At 36.8% G+C, this 19546-nt stretch overlaps 1 protein-coding gene across 1 annotated transcript; it reads right to left on the bottom strand.

Moving 5' to 3' along the window:
- Positions 1–2012: 2012 nt before the first annotated feature.
- On the bottom strand, positions 2013–16446 carry LOC140163716 (putative methyltransferase DDB_G0268948). The gene is made up of 7 exons (XM_072187032.1): positions 16402–16446; positions 8883–9005; positions 8521–8681; positions 5352–5568; positions 4393–4487; positions 2362–2490; positions 2013–2106 (listed from the first exon to the last, which is right to left on the bottom strand). The coding sequence occupies exons 1-7, from the start codon at positions 16444–16446 to the stop codon at positions 2013–2015; spliced, it is 864 nt and encodes a 287-aa protein (XP_072043133.1).
- Between the last annotated feature and the right edge of the window lie 3100 nt (positions 16447–19546).

The raw sequence follows: 19546 nt of genomic DNA, 5'->3' as shown, positions 1-19546 counted from the left end.
GGCCTAATTTGCATAATTGGGGGCAGTATAATTGGGGGCAGTATAATTGGGGTGTTTCTAATAATTGGTAGACAGTGGTTTTATTTTATGCATTAAAGAGATACATTTCAATATCCCATTACACATGTATCCTGGTGGTTCCACAAGCTATAATAAGACTTCATAACTACAAATGGACGCCGTTCTTAAGTCGTGTTCACACGGTCGGACAAAAGTGACTTATTACCAGTAATAAGTGACTTATTACCGGTAATAGGGACTTATTATCGGTAATAAGTAACTTATGTCCGATAGTAAGAACACGACTTTATATATAACATATATTGATAGAGCTTCGTCTTTTATACTGCTGTTTTGATATTTTGTGGTAATTATGTGTTATTTATGTCTATATATTCTGTATGAGCACTCATTAGTGAATTTACTACAATAAAATCCATTAATTCCGAAGTTTTAAGATTAAGGTTATTAGTTATTTTAAACTGTTGTGATTTGGTAGTTCACAGCATCTTACGAATGGTAGTGAGCTTGGGCAAAAACTGCTTTGCTCAATTCATAGCGAGTGTGTAGAAGAATTAAAATATCACAAATATACTTTTATAGGTGCTGCGGTTCTTGAGTTACGTTGTAAAGAGGGCTGAAACAACAACACTTTTGTAAAACGTACATAACTCATTAACAACAATACATTAAGCAAGTTTGCAAAGTATACGATTTGTAGAATGAACTTTTGCAAAACATCAAGGTGTTAATTTTCAATAATATATTGATCTACATAATGAACATCGATTTTTAGGTTGCTTCGACCAACAATACCTCGTCTACCCTTAAATATGTCAAATATCAAATTTTTAAGATTAAATATGTCAAATATCAAATAATACATGCACAAAGGTCAGGTTTCAAAAGGTCGGACAATGACGTCTTTATTTGAACAATATCTTAGCACATCTAAATGCAGGACCCCTCCCCCTCCCACCCTTTTTTATGCCGTCTCACCCAGTTTTCTAGATACGTATGCTTTCAAACTTATCCCTTGTGTGCAGTTCTCAGGATACTTAAATCAGAGTAAAATGTATATTGATAAAGGAGTGTATGCCCCACACACATACAAAACCAACAGCGTATTCAAAAAGAAAGAAAGTAGTCGAAACTTTTTGTCCATGACTGTATCATAATCGTTGCACAGCTTGCCGGATATTGTCGTCATCTCTGAAGTCGTCGCATTACCCAGCAAACACAAAAACGTTTTAAAAACGTTTTAAATAAGTTATATTTTGGCTTTTGGTTTAGGTAAAACGTTTTAATAACATTAAAATGTCGGGTTATATATATGTCATAGTAACGTTTTAAAACGTTTTGTATGAAAACACACTACAATAATATTTTTTAAATGTTTTCAAAAAATGTTATTTTAAACCATTTTTGCAAACATTTTTGCCAAATATTTTGTCAATACTTAAATAACATTATGTTAAAATATTTGAACCCAGCAAACACAGAAATGTTCTTAAAACATTCTTTTCAAAACCTTTTAATAACATTTAAATGTCGGGTTATATAAAGGTCATAAAAACGTTTTTAAAACGTTATTGCAAATATTTTGGGCAAACATTTTTCGCAAAATATTTTTTTCAACTAAAATAACATTCTGTTTAGAATGTTTTGTATCAAGTTTTCAAGAATGTTTTTGGAATGTTATTAAAACGTTTTTATACCCTTTATATAACCCGACATTTAAAGTTTTCTGTAAAACATTTTTTGTTTGCTGAGCAGTAGATTATCAAAAATGTTTTTAAGGTAAAGAAAACGTTGAATACTCTTAATATACCCTTTATATAACCCGACATTTAAACGTTTTCTGACAACCTTTTATAACCTTTTGCGAATGATGTCGAAAACATTTTGTGTTTGCTGGGTAGTTACCCTTGTTTGTTATGTCGTCGTTATTGTCGTCATTTAACTAGTTATTTCACCAACTCTTCATTAATTACACGATTGTATCAATTGGTTTAGGGTTTCCTCCCAAGTAGTAAGAATATTGGGCACTCCGTGTTGAAGATGATCTCATCTGGAGACTTATCAACGCCTAACATCTGGATCATTCTACAATTAATAGAGCAAAAACGCGCAATATTATGGGATCATATAGCAACGTTTGCACATTTTTGTGGGACCTGGGACTTCTTATATCAAATTATTTCGACTTTTTTTTAGCGTACATGCAAACTCGGTGCTAAGTTTTGTTTTGTTTTGATGGTTTTGCCTTGTATTGATTGTTCGGTATGCAGATGTAGATTTAGAATTTTCGTTTTCTTTGATTTTATCATGTTTTGCTTTGTTTGTGTGGCGGATACTTACTCATTTTGAAATGGTTTTAGAATGTCGTCATTTGGATGCTCTTTGTGATATTTCTGATAACCAGAGAAGGTTTCTATCAAACCAAGTAGCTCCAACAGAGGAACGTCTTTGTGCTCGTACAGTACATGCCTGAAACGAAACCCGTAAAAATACCGATTAACGATGCACAATATTTATTTCTGTCGTTCCTAACACTCGACGATAACCACCAATTAATACCGCATGATCAATCTTCGTGTATTTCCGTGTGCCTTTATTTTTTTATCTTTCTTTCTATCGACAAATGCAATTTGCCATGATCCGGGGCTATACCTCGTCCTGGCTTGTTGTTTCTGAGCATTTCTTGCTATTCCTAATCTTTTCTTGCTATATTCTGACCATTCATGCTGATGAAGATGAGGGGATTGTGATCTGTGAATAACTCATGAGATTTCTAGGTATGAAATAAAATAGTGAATATTCTCAGTCATCCAGTCGTTAAAATCACAAGGTTTTGAATTAAATCAAATACTGGAACTTACATTTTTTGCAACTTGCTACGTTGCGTCTGAAACCATCAGACTTCATCAAGAAACTGACCCGATGACGCAGTATAAAGGAGGAACAGTGGCATAGGAGAGGCATCAAGGAAGCCATCTGGGAGAGAGTAGAGCAGGTGTCACTTAACAAGAAAGGGGGACTGAGACACAACTTATCTCACGCATGGGACCGGGCCATCAAGACGATCCCTAGCCGTCTCAAAGTGTCACATGGCCAGCCCAGCGGGTCAGTTGCCTGATGAAATCTGATGGTTTCAGACGCAACGTAGCAAGTTGCAAAAAATGTAAGTTCCAGTAATTGATTTAATTCAAAACCTTGTGATTTCTAGGTATGCTTTCTGCAATAGGCAACCGTACCTAGAAATCTCTTGAGTGTCTTCTTGTTTGTAGGTGTGAAATTTTGTAATCTCTTTGGTAAAGTAGAACTTGCCAGTACCCTTTCAAAAGATTAAATTTTGCATTCCTAATTTTTGTCTATGCAATCATCAATTCTTCGAATAGGGTACGAGTCTGTCTTCGTATGAACATTAATGCAGCTTTCATGTATGCGACTAATCTGTACGAACCATCAGGTTTGGGAACAAGGATACATTGTGAACTCCATCACTACTACTTGGTTCTATGATATCATTATCATTGTCTAGCATTTAATTGATCTCGAGATGTTCCATGATGCTCCTTGATTGGTTTTAAATCACCAATATCTACATCATGAAATGCAGCGTTTGTTCTATATATATGGCCTATCAGGAAATAATATATTTGTGAAACAAATATGCAATTTGACAAAGATGAAAGAATAGTTATTAAGCACATCGGCCTCATTTTCCTGGTCATTTGCGACATCAGAAATGTCATCTTTACTTATGTCTACATCGGCGAGTTTGTCTACATCGGCATGTTTGTCATTCGCATTGTTTGCTGTTTTGAAATGCCACTATTACTTCTTTCATGATATCTTTTGAGCATATTTATGTGTCATAGCTGTCTGCTCTTATGTCTACCAAGAGTGTAGATAGTATCATCTACCTCACCCGCTATTGACTCTACCTCACACGGGCCGTGATATCTGGCTTGAAATGGGTGTCCTGGAATTGGACAGAGTACTAGAACTTCATCCACGGGTTTGAACACTCTTTTTCTAGCAAGTTTGCCATACCATTTGTATCAAGTGTCGTGTTGCAAAAAACCAAAAAGTTTACTTTTTCACACACACACACACACCCACCCCACCCACCCCCATTCCACGCTTCCCACCCCAAATACCCACACTCAAATAATACCGCCATAATGTCGCCCTTCAGACGACCTAAAACTTGAAACTTATTCCTTCAAAGAAAATACAAATGAAATGGAACCATATTAGAGATAAGAATTACACGATGTATACCGTGTAAATCGTTCACAGTTCAAACACAACATTCGACCTATATGGCGTAATTTATAGAATGGTAAAAATCTGTTGAATGTAATTTTGAATTATCAGACATACCTTTCAAACTCCGGATATGGTATTACAAGTTCTTGTTGGTATATTCCACGCAGTATTTCCATAGAAAATGTGCTATTCAGTGTTTTACAATAAAACTGAAAGTTGTAAAAATCATAAACGGTATAAAAGGTATAATTAAATGAGCAATTGACCAAGCATTCATAATCATTCCTCGATCAGATAAACAAATCTATGAAATTTCCCGATTGTTCGACATTCCGGTCGTTAGACATGATATTCACATCTAGATTTCTCTTCTCTAAAGCGACGAAAAAATACCCCGTTCTACGGGCCCGACTGACCAAGATTTTTATAAAATTGTGGAAAAATTCTCCTAGATCCTGTGCAAATGAAGGGCCGATCAACCGACCCTATACTTGAAAGGTCCGCCCGCCCGTAGAACAGGGTATTTTCGACCCTAAACGCAAAAGAGTACAATTCCATTCTTTTATGGATTGTCTACAGCGATTACTCCAAAGGAGTGAAATTTCACCTTTTGGGTGTGAATTGCACTCCATATTAACTCCTTTTGAGAGTTGATGAATGTTTTCCTTTTGAGAGTGATCATCATTCTTTTTATAGTGACTTTCAATAGTTTCCCACTCAATTTACACTTTTGCATTTCACTGCTTCGGGGTGATAACTACCGGCAATAATAGTGAAATTATCTCTTTTTCACTCTTAGTGTAAGCTATTTTTTTTATCACACTAAACAAAAATTTTATTTTACGTCCGACATCAACCGGGTGAGGGGTCAGGGGTGAGGGGTCACCATGAAGCACAAGACAGCTCTATAATAACATGGTTAACAAATCTGAACGTTCAGTTTTGCAGATTTCTGCTGTGTTTTGATGTGTCCCAAATTATGAATTCTCTAGCTCAATCGTATTCCTTAAATATCTTAAATATGCAGTACAGGCGACAAAAGAAATATTTGCAAACAGTTAAAGAAGACTTACAGATGAGAATGTTTCATTGAGCTTCTTAGCTATTTTGTCATCGTCATGGAGGAAGATTCCATGATTGCGAGCATAGACTGCCAAACAACCGGATGGTTTTAGGACACGATCCACTTCCTTGCAGAATGCTGGGAAATCGAACCAATGAACCGCCATAGAACAGGTGACAAGGTCCACCGAATTGTCTGCTACGGGGATATGTTCGGCATCTGCAACACTGTGAATACAGAATATAAGGATACAATTAAAGTGGTGGCATTTAAAGTGGACGCATACCGTATTACTTCGCCAAAAGACAACTGACTTTCGTGTACAAGTACGGCTTGCTAAGTTTCATGTTGCGTTAGACGTGTAGATGTCGTGTATAATGACGTATAAATATCGTACACATGTACTACTTGAGGTTACATAAGCAAGTAGTATTTCATCCCATAATCACAGAGGCCGCAAAACGTCCTGATATTACAAACTATTCTGAAAGGACCAAACAGTTATCATCATTGAGCTTACAGTCCCAATGAAAAAAAAAACCCTGTCAAATGCTAATGCAAAAAAGAAAAGCAAATACCAAGATCTTGTAGCCGACTGCGAAAATAAGGGATGGTGTACGCACTACTTCCCAATTGAAATTTGAAGACCAGAGTCTGGTCCTAAGTCCAGAGACCTCAGAGATTCCTGCTTCGTGGACACAACGTCTGAGGATGTCCTTTTGAGCTCGCCGCACTTGAGCTGGTGTGTACGCAGGTGCTCGGGATCATTTCGGCTGATGGAGTTCATGTCAGCACTGGCATATGTTCTGAGGAAAGTGGGACGGTTGGGCCCTTAAAACCAGTTTAACCCACCAGAGTCTGGTCCTAAGTCCAGAGACCTTAGAGAATTGTTTGATGCCTACCCAAGACAAGGAGATATGCAGCTCAAGAAATACTTCCCAAGACATCTTCAAAGAGGCATTATAATGGAGTGAATATAAGGATGAAATAAGGCTCCGAAGGTGACTGCGCTGGTGCTCTACCAATGAATTACTTCTCACTAAATCACCTAAGGTGATGTATATCACCTAAGGTGATGTATGAAGTAAATTCAGAATTGTTGGACTTTTGAATACATACCACCATATGACCTGTATATAACCAAACATCAGCTAAAGTGGTATTTAAAGTCAGTACAGCAACCTCAAGTGATGAATATGTACGATATTTCAATATGTAAAATACTTGATTTGATAAAACTTACTCCGAGTGACGGGACGAACATTTATCACACACGGGTATCCCGCCTGGTATGACCATCAAAAATTATTTTGTTGACCATTTTAAAGAAATTATAATCAAATAATGACTAGTATTTATATGCGCCATAATGTCAGTTTGAATTTGATTGAGACAAATGTACTAATGATGGGGCATTTATTACAATCATTTGTATTAAAAGGCCCTGATGATTTTAAGATGTGGATTCATGTCAAAGGCCATTGGGTGGCCATAGGCCACTGTTGATTTTTGACTTTCATTACACATAACAAGTCAAGTAAACGGTTTAGAAGGCAAATTTCATACTGTTTCGTGATTCTTATATGAGCAATTTGCCAGCATTTGTGCCAATATCGGGGTAGGTTGAAATATGTACCCTGTATAGCCAAAATTGTGATATTTTGCCTAAAAATGAGGTTATTGTAGCTATACTAGATATCTCAAAAACGATATTGGTCGTAGACAGCAGAACAATTCATTATTTTAATCCTTGTGATCAGACGAGTAATTTGGTATACCTTTCAAGAAAATTTGAGGTTTTTTTTTCAATTTTGTGCCCCTTATGACCTTTTGTGACCTTTAAAGGTCAAATCCTCAAAATGGTTCCACATCTTATAAATAACATTGGACCATGTACTACATATGCAACTATCATGCTTTTAACAGAAAGTGCACAATGACTCCCATATTGTGAGCTTAGCAGCTGTTCGGGATTCCTGCCATATACCTATTTAAACCCCATTTGGTAATCATCAGAAATGATATCACGAGGACATTGAGCAACCAATCACGTACGAGCACGTCCAGTGTCGCGATCAAAACAAATTATGTAAAACAAATTATGTCTATTGCAATAAAATATAGTTGCAATCGTCTCCGTCCTGTGCATCAACTTGCTCAAAAATACACGTAGGTTTTGTCTTTGTGACAAAAAATAGCAATACTAGTAAAATATTGTAATGTATCGAATTTCGTCGTATCCTTGATCACAAAAGTCCTGTTGGTGTTTGTTATAGTATAACATTTAAGCTTCCTTCCGATACAAAAATTCTGTTGCAAAACGGTTTTAACCTCATCGCCAATGTGGAATATCGTAAATATAACCTTTATTTTAGTGCCGTGCTATTCTAAATGGCGGATTGGTGTCTTTAGTCTTGGGCGGCCCATGTCCATGTCAATACATGTATATCACAGCTTTGATGTCACTTACACATTGCATCTTCGCACTATACACGGTGCTGAAGGGGCACGTTTGGGGGAAATTATTTCATGCTTCGGGTTTAATCGGATTGGATTATAAAAAGTCGGTTTAAAATTCAAAAAAGCTTATTGGATAGTGTGCTTTCATTTTATTCTGCTGTGGCGCCGCGGCCTGGTCTAATCGGTCGTGCCAGTATTTCTTTCTGAAATTTGTAGTTTTAAGAATTATTGTGTTTTCATGGTTAGTTTAGGCGCTGTACTGTTTGGGTTAAAAGCGCTTAATGAACGCTGCTGATTATTATCATCATCGTTTTTACGATATAAGAGCCGTCAAGCAACTTAATTTTGTAAAAAAATGTCAGTCGTCTTTTTATATCAGATATACACAATTTTTAAGCAATTAAAAACGTTCGGATATGCAAAATTATCTGTCTGCTAAGCTCACAACAGATATCTTTCCCCTTTTAGATTATTAACATTTTCAAAGTGTAAGAATATGTTTATCACGTCGATAGATGGCGGTCTAGGGAGCACCACATGTTATAACATCTCAGGGAATTTTTACATGCCATACGCAATTTTTGCTCTTTCATCACGAGCTTATAGTTCTGTCATAACCCCATGACATAGCTCATTAGCGATATAAAGTATAGTTGGTGAAACTATTATGGTGTTTTATTTTGTCGTAAATGTAAAGCATTTAAAAACATTATCCATACCAATATTTGATATTCGGTGCTGTATTTGCCTTTCTAGCTTCATTGACTTGTGCCTCACTTATATCACAGCCCAGAACTGATTCAAAATATTCACCGAGAACAGGAGTACTTTGTCCAGATCCACAACCGACGTCAACAGCCGAGAGGAATGAGGCTTTCTTCTGAAAACATGAAAACAAAACCAAACAAAACTACATAATGGAGAGACCTTGATAAGTCTCCCAGTATACGTTTATAAAACAAAATTAAAAAATCACCCACGTTGTCAGATACGGAAAGAGTCATTATAGAAGCGTGTCTACCTGCTAATGCGTGCAATCTTGTATGCGAAGAGATTATAAGTAAGTTTTTAAGACATCTACCTTTTCTTTCAGGAATTCCAGAATTTTATTAATAACAGCGGCACTAGGTTTAGGTCTATATTTGCTGTACAAGCTAGCGTGTTTGAGTCCGGTGTATAACGACGCCATGGTGTGCTTGCCAATCTACATAGAAAATGGTAAATAACAAAACAGTACAGTTTAATCCTCTCACACATCTGTAGAGGGGGGCAATCGTCACTCAGAGGACCCGTTACTCAGAAAGCCCACTGTACAGAAAACCCGTCACCCAGAAGGTCCGCTATTCAGAATTCTAAACAGCGGACATGTTTTCATTTATAATGACCCGCTAACCAGAAAACCCGTTAATCAGAAGGCCCGCCAGAAAATATTTTCTGAGTAGCGGGCCTTCTGATTAACGGACCCTTTGCAGAATCACACCCTCTATTCAGACAACCCGCCACTCAGAAAAGCCAGTTCTCTGGGTTAGAGTTAGGGCTTTTAGGGCTAAGGTTAGGGTTAGGGTTAGTGTTAGGTTTAGGATTAGGGTAAGGGTTAGGGTTAGGATTAGGGTTTCGGTTAGGGTTAGAGCTAACTCAGTTCTTTCGAATGATTAAAACAGCCCACTAGTCAGAAAGGTGATTCTTCCTGCAAAGCGTTCTGGCAAGTCCACATGGATCAACTTTGTCGACGTATGTGAGTCAGGGCAAGATACGCTGTTCAGAAAACCCGTCACCCAGAAGGTCCGCTATTCAGAATTATGAATAGCGGACATGTTTTCATTTATAATGACCCGCTAACCAGAAAACCCGTTAATCAGAAGACCCGCCAGAAAATATTTTCTGAGTAGCGGGCCTTCTGATTAACGGACCCTTTGCAGAATCACTCCTTCTATTTAGACACCCCGCCACTCAGAAAAGCCAGTTCTCTGGGATAGAGTTAGGGCTAGGACTATGGTTAGGGTTAGGGATAGGGTTAGGGTTAGGATTAGGGTAAAGGTTAGGGTTAGGATTAGGATTAGGGTTTCGGTTAGGGTTAGGGCTAACTCAGTTAGAAGGGTGATTCTTCCTACAATGCGTTCTGGCAAGACCACAGGGATCAACTTTGTCGACGTGTGTGCTCAACAGGCCAGTCTGGCGACTACCCATGAGAGGGAAACACATTCGGTCATCAGCCTGAGTCAGGGCAAGATACTGTGAAGTGGAATGGCTTCAACAATCATCTAACCAGGAATAAGGGCGTAGTCTTTTAAATAAATTAACTTACCGCAATAATTTTGCAGATATGTCTGTTCTTCAACTTTACCAAAAAGCAATGATAATTTGATTAAAAGACATCGATATTTATAATATCATGTTGATAAGTTCCACGAAAATTATTATTAAAAATTTTAATTTGAAATTAAAAACTCTCGAATATCTGACCTCTAAGTGGTATTTATTACAAAACTGCATGCACCTGTGATATACTTTGCCTACTATAATTATCAGCAGATGATCTTAAGTAAAATTATGATTAAAAATGGAACCATTTTAATGTAATATTAAAAATTGTTCTCACATTTAGATTAGAGGTCTATTACCCAGAGCAGCTTAGCTAGCTTTTAAGTGTGAGGTGGCAAAGTCAAATTTTAGTCCCCATTTGTCAATTTTGAGTCCCCATTTTCACCCCTGAACACGCTTGTCGAGTCTCGCTTTTATAGCGAGTCACAGTGTCATCGCCTCGATACATCTTCATGGCAGAAATCCCCATGATGCTAGGTCAAATGCACTAGTTCTTCAACAGCCACGCATGGCGAATTTATTCCAACCTTTTTAATCGTTTTGAGACTATTTGCCGAGGGACCTCTGACTGTTAAAGGTTATTGACAATAGCCTGGTAACCGCCCTCTGTAGAGGTCAGAACCTGGTACGTTTCTTCCCCACTACGCGTGCGCTGCAGCCCCTCATCTGTTTCAAGTATTCGTTTTTTTGTTTTGCCCATGTAAAATCCGAATTGGTTTTCAATACGCACACTTAAGATTATCATATTCTTTCAACACATATCGTCGGCCGTATCACATACTGACGTATTCGACATTTTTAACATTTTTGAGAAAATTAAGTTATTAGTTTGTTATGTTCTTCTCTATTATATTCACCAAAGCCATGCCTCAAAGTGGCTTAATTAGTAAGATGTTAAATAATTTAATTATGTCGTATTTACAAAACCTTGAAATCTCTGCATCACATAACGACATGTTTGCTGATCACCTATACTGCGCAAGCCTAGTATATCGTATCTGCAATCTGAAGAATTTGCCGTTTCACATACTAACGTATTTGCGCTACGTATTTGCGCGATTCTGTCATTGCACGGCAAAATTGCTGTTTTGTCCTTTTCACATACTGGCGCATTTGCGCAACTGTTTCACATACTGGCGTATTTACGCGACGTATTTGTCATTTGAACGGCGAAATTGACATGAGTCCTTTTCACATAGTGACGTATTTTATTTAAAATTGATTTTTTGCAGAATACGTTATGCTCTGGTAGTGATAAGTGAATTATATTGAAAATATGGTATATTTGCATTACTGTTAACCTGGTTTTAATCGACAATAATATTTTAATCAAGATTATGCAGCAAATGAAAATCGCTAGATTTTCAAGTTCGATTTTCTCGAAATGCGTATTTTGCAAATACGTCAGTATGTGATACGGCCGACGATATATTACATAAGCCCTACAATTTTTTATAGAAACCAAAAATAACGGGAGATATTCATCATTTTCTACCTCGTTATTCAAAGATCTATCGTCTCAATATCAAATATCAGATACACCACTCTACGCCCACCTAGAAAGGACAAGAGCGCGAGCGGTTACTTCAAATGATCTCAAGTAAAGACATGGGTTTTTCTTTCAAGATAGCATTGCTATATAAACTATAGTTAATGTGGTATATTTCCAATTATTCTGTGATAAACATACCCATAAGCATATTCATTTTATGTGTGGGCACCACAGTTGTTTAGTTTTTAAACACTAAATTGTTTAAATAAATGAACACATGTTGTTTAATAAATGTTGTTTAAATGTGGTTGTTTAAACGTTTTTATGGTTTTTATTCATTGACGGCTAACATGACTAACGTAAAGTTAGTCCAGATGGTGCCCATTTTGACTAATCTAACGTTAGTCAAGCAGTTCAAAACTAGTCAGGCAGTTGCTTGACTAGATTGCTTGACTAGCGTGCTGCAAACTATGTTACTGGTAAATATAGTGAAAAAAGAGACAAATGTGGAAGTTTATCTTGTCTGGTGGGATTAGTCCGACGAATAGGACCTGGTTTTTTTCTCAGTTACCAACTATATCACTGCTCAGGCTCTGATTGATCAAGAAAGATTGACCGCGAAAGTCCAGTGACCACGCCGCCCGAAAAAAGTTCGGGCGGCGTGGTCACTGAACTATCGCGATTCGTCTTTCTTGCGCCATAGATATGAGATGGTGGTCATAGTCTGAGGTGAATATTGTCTGGGAAATAAGAAAAAAAGGTCCTACACGTCGGACTAGGTGGGATTTATTCTCATAGTTTTGCATTTTGAAACTGATATATTACTTGAAGAATCATTTTTTTAATCATGATGACCAGTGGCGTATCGTCATAGGGGCACGGGGGTGGGCACGTGCCCCCCAATCGATCTCAAATTTTAAAAAATCCCATAGGAAAATGGCCGAAAAACGGCTTGTGCCCCCAATCAGACCCGGTGCCCCCAATCATGGTCGGTGCCCCCCCCCCCCCCCAATATGATGACCCACGCTACGCCACTGATGATGACAACAAATTTCTGACCACTTACCTTCTTTGGGAATTGAACTCGGACCTGGACATTGTAAACCTTCTACACTCACCACTAGACCACAGAGGCAATTACAAATAGTGAATCTTATTATCAGTACTTATCATGTTTAGTATGCTTACCTTAGATTTTAAACTCCAGAATCGCATGTGAATATCCAAGATATCACAATATACATTAAAAAATGTATTAAAAAACACCAGAAAGCTTTTACAATTGTAAACAGTAATGTTGTTAATAATGATGCTAGTGCCAGGTTGTCAATCCTAAACTTTCCATTCCGATAATATTATTACTAGACAACTACGTATAATGGGGCAGTCATTTCATAGCAATTTGCTGAAAATGCATGTTCAAAGCGGTTGCGCAATTTAGTATTGCGAAATGAAAGTTCCAAAAGTCATTGTCTTGACTAACCTAAAGCTAGTCATGCCGGCTTGATTAACCTTAAGCTAGTCAAGCCGGCTTGACTAACCTAAAGCTAGTTAAAGCAGCTTGACTAACCTAAAGCTAGTCAAGCCAAGCCCGTCTTGACTAACCTAAAGCTAGTCAAGCCGTCTTGACTAGCTTGTCCATTCGATATCGTAGGCTAGTCGGGCACAACAATATCGTTGATCAAGTATATAGGCTTGACTATAGCTTTAGGTTAGTCAAGTTGGATATTAGAGTTTGAATTACGGGCTTGACTAACCTAAAGCCAGTCAAGCCGGCTTGACTAACCAGCCTGCCTAGTTTAAAGCTAGTCAAAAAGCTGCATGACTAGTTTATGTTTTCAGTGTATTGAACGTTTTACTTGAATGTGTACATTTTGTGAAGGTTGTCATTCATCCAGGTATAATCAAATATAAAATTAGATTCGTTAAAACTATTCAATTGGACTCACGGTTTATCCTACATGTCCTAGGTGCATCTTCAGGCCGTCTGTTGGTCTGTTTTGAATGTGAAAAAATTACCAATACATACGTCCAAATATGTGTTACCCACGAACATTTTGGTTACCCACGAATCCCTACTTAAATTATAGTTAACAATGTATTGATAGTGTTTTAGTTCATAGGAACTGTCAAACACGAGTTAATAGAATATTGCTGCATGAAAATATGGAATGATTTTACTAAAATAATAATATAAAACTGTTTGCTCTGTCTATTTGAATTTGGCAACATCATTATTCTCAAAATGTTTATACCCAAAATGCCATAATGATCCATTCTAAATATTCCATGTAGTCTGTATTTTGATTAAAATTCATTTTAGTGCCATTGCAGCCTGAATAATTGGCATAGGGAAAAGTATTTTTTATTTTTATTTAAAACAATTAATAGGAATTGCTATTTTCCAGACGCTGTTACCCACGAATCCATCCGAGATCCTCATCCTGCGACGAGATACAAAATCTAACTTTATATTTATATGAAGCATTTATTCTAATCTTTCGAAATAATACAGTAATGTTAAATGACAGCCACTTTGGAAAGAGTTCGAAGAATTGACACAATCTTAACTGTACACCTGGTTCTTTCTTAAAATTTGTAATAACCAAAATATTTCTTTGTAGATATATGTAATAAAATTCAATTTTACGTTCAAAGTCTTCACCGATTTCTAGTGTATATGAGTCACACATAAAATATTGAAAGATATAAAAGAAAGTGAAATTTTATGGCGTACAACAGGTGAAAAATGCTTGAATTCGTGGGTAACATGCATATGCGCATTTAACACTTTATTTGGTCTAGCAAGAAAAGTTATTTTTCAATCCGATGGCACTTCCACCTGATGATTCACTAGACATGATCGTCTCATTTGATAAGACTAGAATTAAAAAGGAAAACATTTTCAAAATGGCCCCCAGAGAGAATTTTGGCCCGCTTTGGCTGGAATTGACCATATATATTTTTAGCCCTTTTTTATTTATTACTTTTTCTTTCTTGCCTCTTGTTTTGTCTATTCATTCAATGGTGGACCATGTTATTGGTAAAGTGATATGGGAAAGTTATCTGTGTTTTGTTTTGTTACTTGTCCTACATGTATATGTGTTTGGGGGATGGGTGGGTGTTTGTGTTGAGTGGGTGTTTGGGTGGGATTTTTTAGTTTATGTGTAGAAAATCCCTGGTCTTAATATTGATGCACTTGTAACCAACATAATTGTTTCCTATTAGTATACTATGGTGCTTATTCTGCCCACCCATGGCAGTGGGAGCCAACAGTTGCCTTTGTGGTGTTTTTTTCTTGCTTTTGCTGGACTACCACTTCTTTCTTTGCATGCCCTTTTCATCACCTTTGGTAGTGAGCAGCATTTGCTCTTTTTTTTTGGGGGGGGGGTTAAATATCACAGTGTACGCATGCGTGACCAATTTTTTTTTCAAACACCCCCTAAACGAGTTTTACCCTACCAGCAAATTTAGCCCCTTAATAAGGTAATTTAATATAGAATTTACCCCCTAAAGAGATTTTGCCTGGTTAAATTGCAACAAATGTACCCTTTTTTGGACTCGTAATTTACCAAAAAATTTAAAAGATACCCTAAACAAGTTTTTCAAATTAAGAAAACTACCCTTTTTTTTTTTTTTTAGTATTTTTTAGACACAAAATGCGTCACGCGCGTAACTTGCCTTGCCTGAAAAAACACCCCTTGATTTTTGGTCACATGCGTACAGACCATTTATGTAAGTGGCCCTGGGCTCTTTCTTAACAGAGGTATCGGTTGGATCGTGTTGTCGTGGTGGGGCAGTATTATTTAAATATCATTGCCATAATTCTGATTGCATCTTTGTATCTATCTTGGTTACCGTAATCATCGGGTCTGGTGGATCCACCAGGCCCAAGTACAGGTGAATAAAAACGGAAAAACAGGGAAAAAACAACAAGTGTTTTAACGGTGTGCATATTCTTTAAAGCAACATTAATAAGTACATAAATAACACAACGAAAGCTTGTTCGGTATGAAAGGTGTTCGTTTCTTGTTATTGCACGCGTCAAATAAGTCCCAACTAATGCTCGCGTAAATTCACATAAGTGTGCGCCAGTCATGTAATACGCAACGCACAACTTGCGTAAGTGCTGCACCCAACTGCGTGCACGCCATTCTACATCAATACACGGTGTTAAAATTCTTTCGCCAATTATAAGCCAAACAAACTTTAGGCTACACCAAAAACGTCGGACTGGTGTTAACTCGTCGTATTATCTTGTTTACTAGACTGCTGCCCTCATTCGTCAATCTTCTGGATTGACGACTGAGAAAACTACATGGAAAAAAAGTGGCGCACTTTTGCAACCAGATTCTGGTTGCACATGAATATTATGCAGGTTGCAAACTTTCACTGAGAATGCGCAGTTGTGTCCAAAACCGAGTTTGTTGTTTTTAGAACTTCAGAGCGTGATCTTGTCACAACGGTGCAGTACACACGGCGCGGTACACGGGCGCCGCTAGTCAGTCGCGCTATGGCGCATTAACCAAAGTCGCAAGCATGGGTCCGCTACAATTTAAACTGTATATTAATCAGTCGTCACTACGAAGCATAACACAGTACATGCGCAGTGTAGACGGCTGGTGGAATAAGTCTACTTGTTTACTAAGTCGTCGCTGATGTCGTCGTTTAGCTAGTTATTTTATCGACTCATCTCCTCCTTATGATATATCAGGGCTTCAATATTTACACGATTGTATCAATTGGTTTGTGGTTTTCTCCCAAGTAGTAAGAATATTGGGCATACCGTCTTGAAGATGATCTCATCTGGAGACTTATCAACGCCTAACATCTTGATCAACCTACAATGAATAGAGCAAATATTAAAAGATCGGAAAGCAACGTTTGCACAGTTTTGTGTGTAATCTGTGAGCACATCAGACACTACGAATGTTCTGATGATATCAAATAATTTAGATTTTTTGAAATTCGGGATATAATCCAAATTGTATGGCAAATTATTAAAAATTTTATTTTTTATGATTTTAATATTTTAACAGTCCTCGAAGTAAACTTTATAAAAGTAATGATATTTACATAAAGTGCATATAGCTGTGGGGAAAAACCATACATCCATCATTTGAAAATATTTACCTTTCGTATTAAAGATATACATCCAAAAAAGACCTAAATTGTTTAGGCCAATTGGTCAATGGGCAATTGACATGGCTAAAAAGATGAAACACAAATATCGCTAGTATGGTTAGGGTTAAGGTAAATATTAGCAAACATGCAAATTCGAAATTGGTTTAGTTTTGTTTTGATTGTTTTAAATGTAGATTTAGATGTAGATTTTTTGTTTACTTTGCGTCGTGGATACTTACTCATGAAATGGTATTAGAATGTCGTCATTTGGATGCTCTTTAAGATATTTCTGATAACCAGAGAATGTTTTTATTAAACCTAGCAGCTCCATCAGAGAAACGTCTTTGTGCTCGTACAATACATGCCTGTAACGAAACCCGTAAAATACCGACTAATGATGCACAATATCTATATCTTTACTGTGGCTTATAACCCTTTTCACTTATATCGTTCCTAACACTAGACGATAACCACAAATGACCAAGCCTCGTGTATTTTCCTGTGCGGAAATAAATCAATGCAATTTGCTGCTCGGGCTATGCCTCATCCTGGCTTTTTGACAATTCTTGTTAAGCCTTACCATTTCTTGTTACTGTCCATTAGTTTGTTTGTTATGCGTGACAATTTCTCGTTATGCCTGACTATTTCTTGTGACATGCTTGACCCTTTCTTGTTGTGCCCGACTATGCCATACCTCATTATGCCTAGCCGTTTCCTGTTATGACTGACCATTTCTTGTTATGTCTGATCATTTCTTTCTTTTCATGACTATGCATGACCATTTATCGTTATGCCCGACCATTCCTCTTGTAATGCCTGACTATTTCTTGTTATGCCTGATCATTTCGTGTTATGCCTGATATGCCTGACTATTTCTCGTTATGCTTGACCATTTCTTTCTATACCGGACCATATCTGGATTTGCCTGACTATTTCAGGTCAGGCATTGTAAGGCATAACCAGGAATGAGGAACGGTCAGGCACAACAAGAAATAGCGAGGAATGATCATGATAGCAAGACATGGTCACATCAAGGAATGGTCAGGCATAGCCAAAAATGTCAAAGCATTAATGATTAGACAGAGAAGAAATGATAAGGTCAAACAAGAAACATTCAGGAATAACAAGAAATCGTCAGTCACAACAAAAAATTGTTAAGGGATAAAGCAAAATATGACCAGGGATTGTTACGAGCCGTAAATACTCAAGGCCAAAATCACATTTTCCTAGTTCTCACACGAATACAATCTGCCTCGATACCATGTTTTCATTTTATTATTATACTAAACTAGTAAAACTGGAAATTTCCCAGCACATTGGTGCAATACAGTGAACATTCTGGAAAGTCGGGTATTTCTAAAGATCTAAAAATAGATATGATTGAATTGTTTTACTGATCAAAACGGGATTCCCCCTAAAATGTCTTTATACACAAACTCTTGCATGATTACTAAATTGGTTTCCCATATCTCAGATCTCTTTAAATTGAAAAACAAAACAAAAAACAAACAAAAAAACCCAAACAAAACAAACAACAACAACAACAACAACAAAGATATAGTAATCAAATTAAATTACTTAGGGCACATCACATCCTCCACTTTAAAATTTTATGTATAATTCTTTACATCAACGTCAACATAGTATTAACTATGAGTGTTTAAATCAACATACACCGTGACTACTTTTCACACACATGTTCTTTTTTAAAGAAATATTTGTTTGTTAGTTTTCATGCAATTCTGGACAAGGCATCAGCCATTACATTGTCTTTTCCCTTAATATGTTTTATGTGCAGATTGTACTTTTGTAAGGTCAAATTCCATCTCATCAGTCGTTGGTTCTAGTTCTTTATCCTATTGATGAAGGTAAGGGGATTGTGTATGAATAGAAATATTAATGTCGTCCCATAATATGGAACCCTGTCTCCTGATTGTATTTCATGCAAGAGCTGTAAGAAATTCGGTTGGGCGATACAAATCAGATATAAATCTATAGAATGGTAACTAAAATCTGTTAAATGTAATTTCGAAATACCAGACATACCTTTGAAATTCTACATATGGTATTACAAGTTCTTGTTGGTATATTCCACGCAGTTTTTCCACAGGATATGGGCTATTCAGTGTTTTAGAATAAAACTGAAAATTGTAAAAATCATAAACTGGAAGTTAGAAATATACCGGTAATCGACAACTGAAAATTGTAAAAATCATAAAGGCCTAAATGCACAAGATTGTTATTCATTTCACCGTGTTGATGACAGGAGATATGCTTAACTGCTTTCACCAAAAGCGTGTGCAAATTTAATGTTGCAATTGTTTCTTTTGTGCAATAAGATCAACAATGAAAAATAAGAAAAACATGAAAAGTAAAAATCTAAAATCTGAAAAAAGTCGTGCTTGTGTTCAACTTTCGTTGTGCGATATTTTGATGGTTAGCCATTCTTGACACCCCTGTCATCTTGCGCCCATAAGTTAAGTTGTTTTTAAGATACAGACTTGAAACGTAGCAAACTGTTACAAGAAGGATGAATAAATAGTATCTGAAAAAATGACATTGTTTTGTTGTACCGTCACAAAATGCGGCTCATTTTCTACATGTAACCTTTTTTATGGGACACCTTGTAGATGAATTATCTCTGTTTTACTCTTTTACATTAGTGTAGGCCAATCGGATGAGGGGTCACTAAGAAGCATTAAACTGCTCTATAATAGCATAGTTAACAAATCTTAACGTCAAGTTTTGTAGATTTTGGCGTGTCTTGATGTGTCCCCAATTATGAACTCTCTCAATCATATTCCTAT

The sequence above is a fragment of the Amphiura filiformis genome, chromosome 11 (assembly GCF_039555335.1).
Source record: "Amphiura filiformis chromosome 11, Afil_fr2py, whole genome shotgun sequence".
Taxonomy (NCBI): domain Eukaryota; kingdom Metazoa; phylum Echinodermata; class Ophiuroidea; order Amphilepidida; family Amphiuridae; genus Amphiura; species Amphiura filiformis.
The sequence above is the reverse complement of the archived record's forward strand: the minus strand, read 5'-3'. Positions and strand labels throughout refer to the sequence as shown.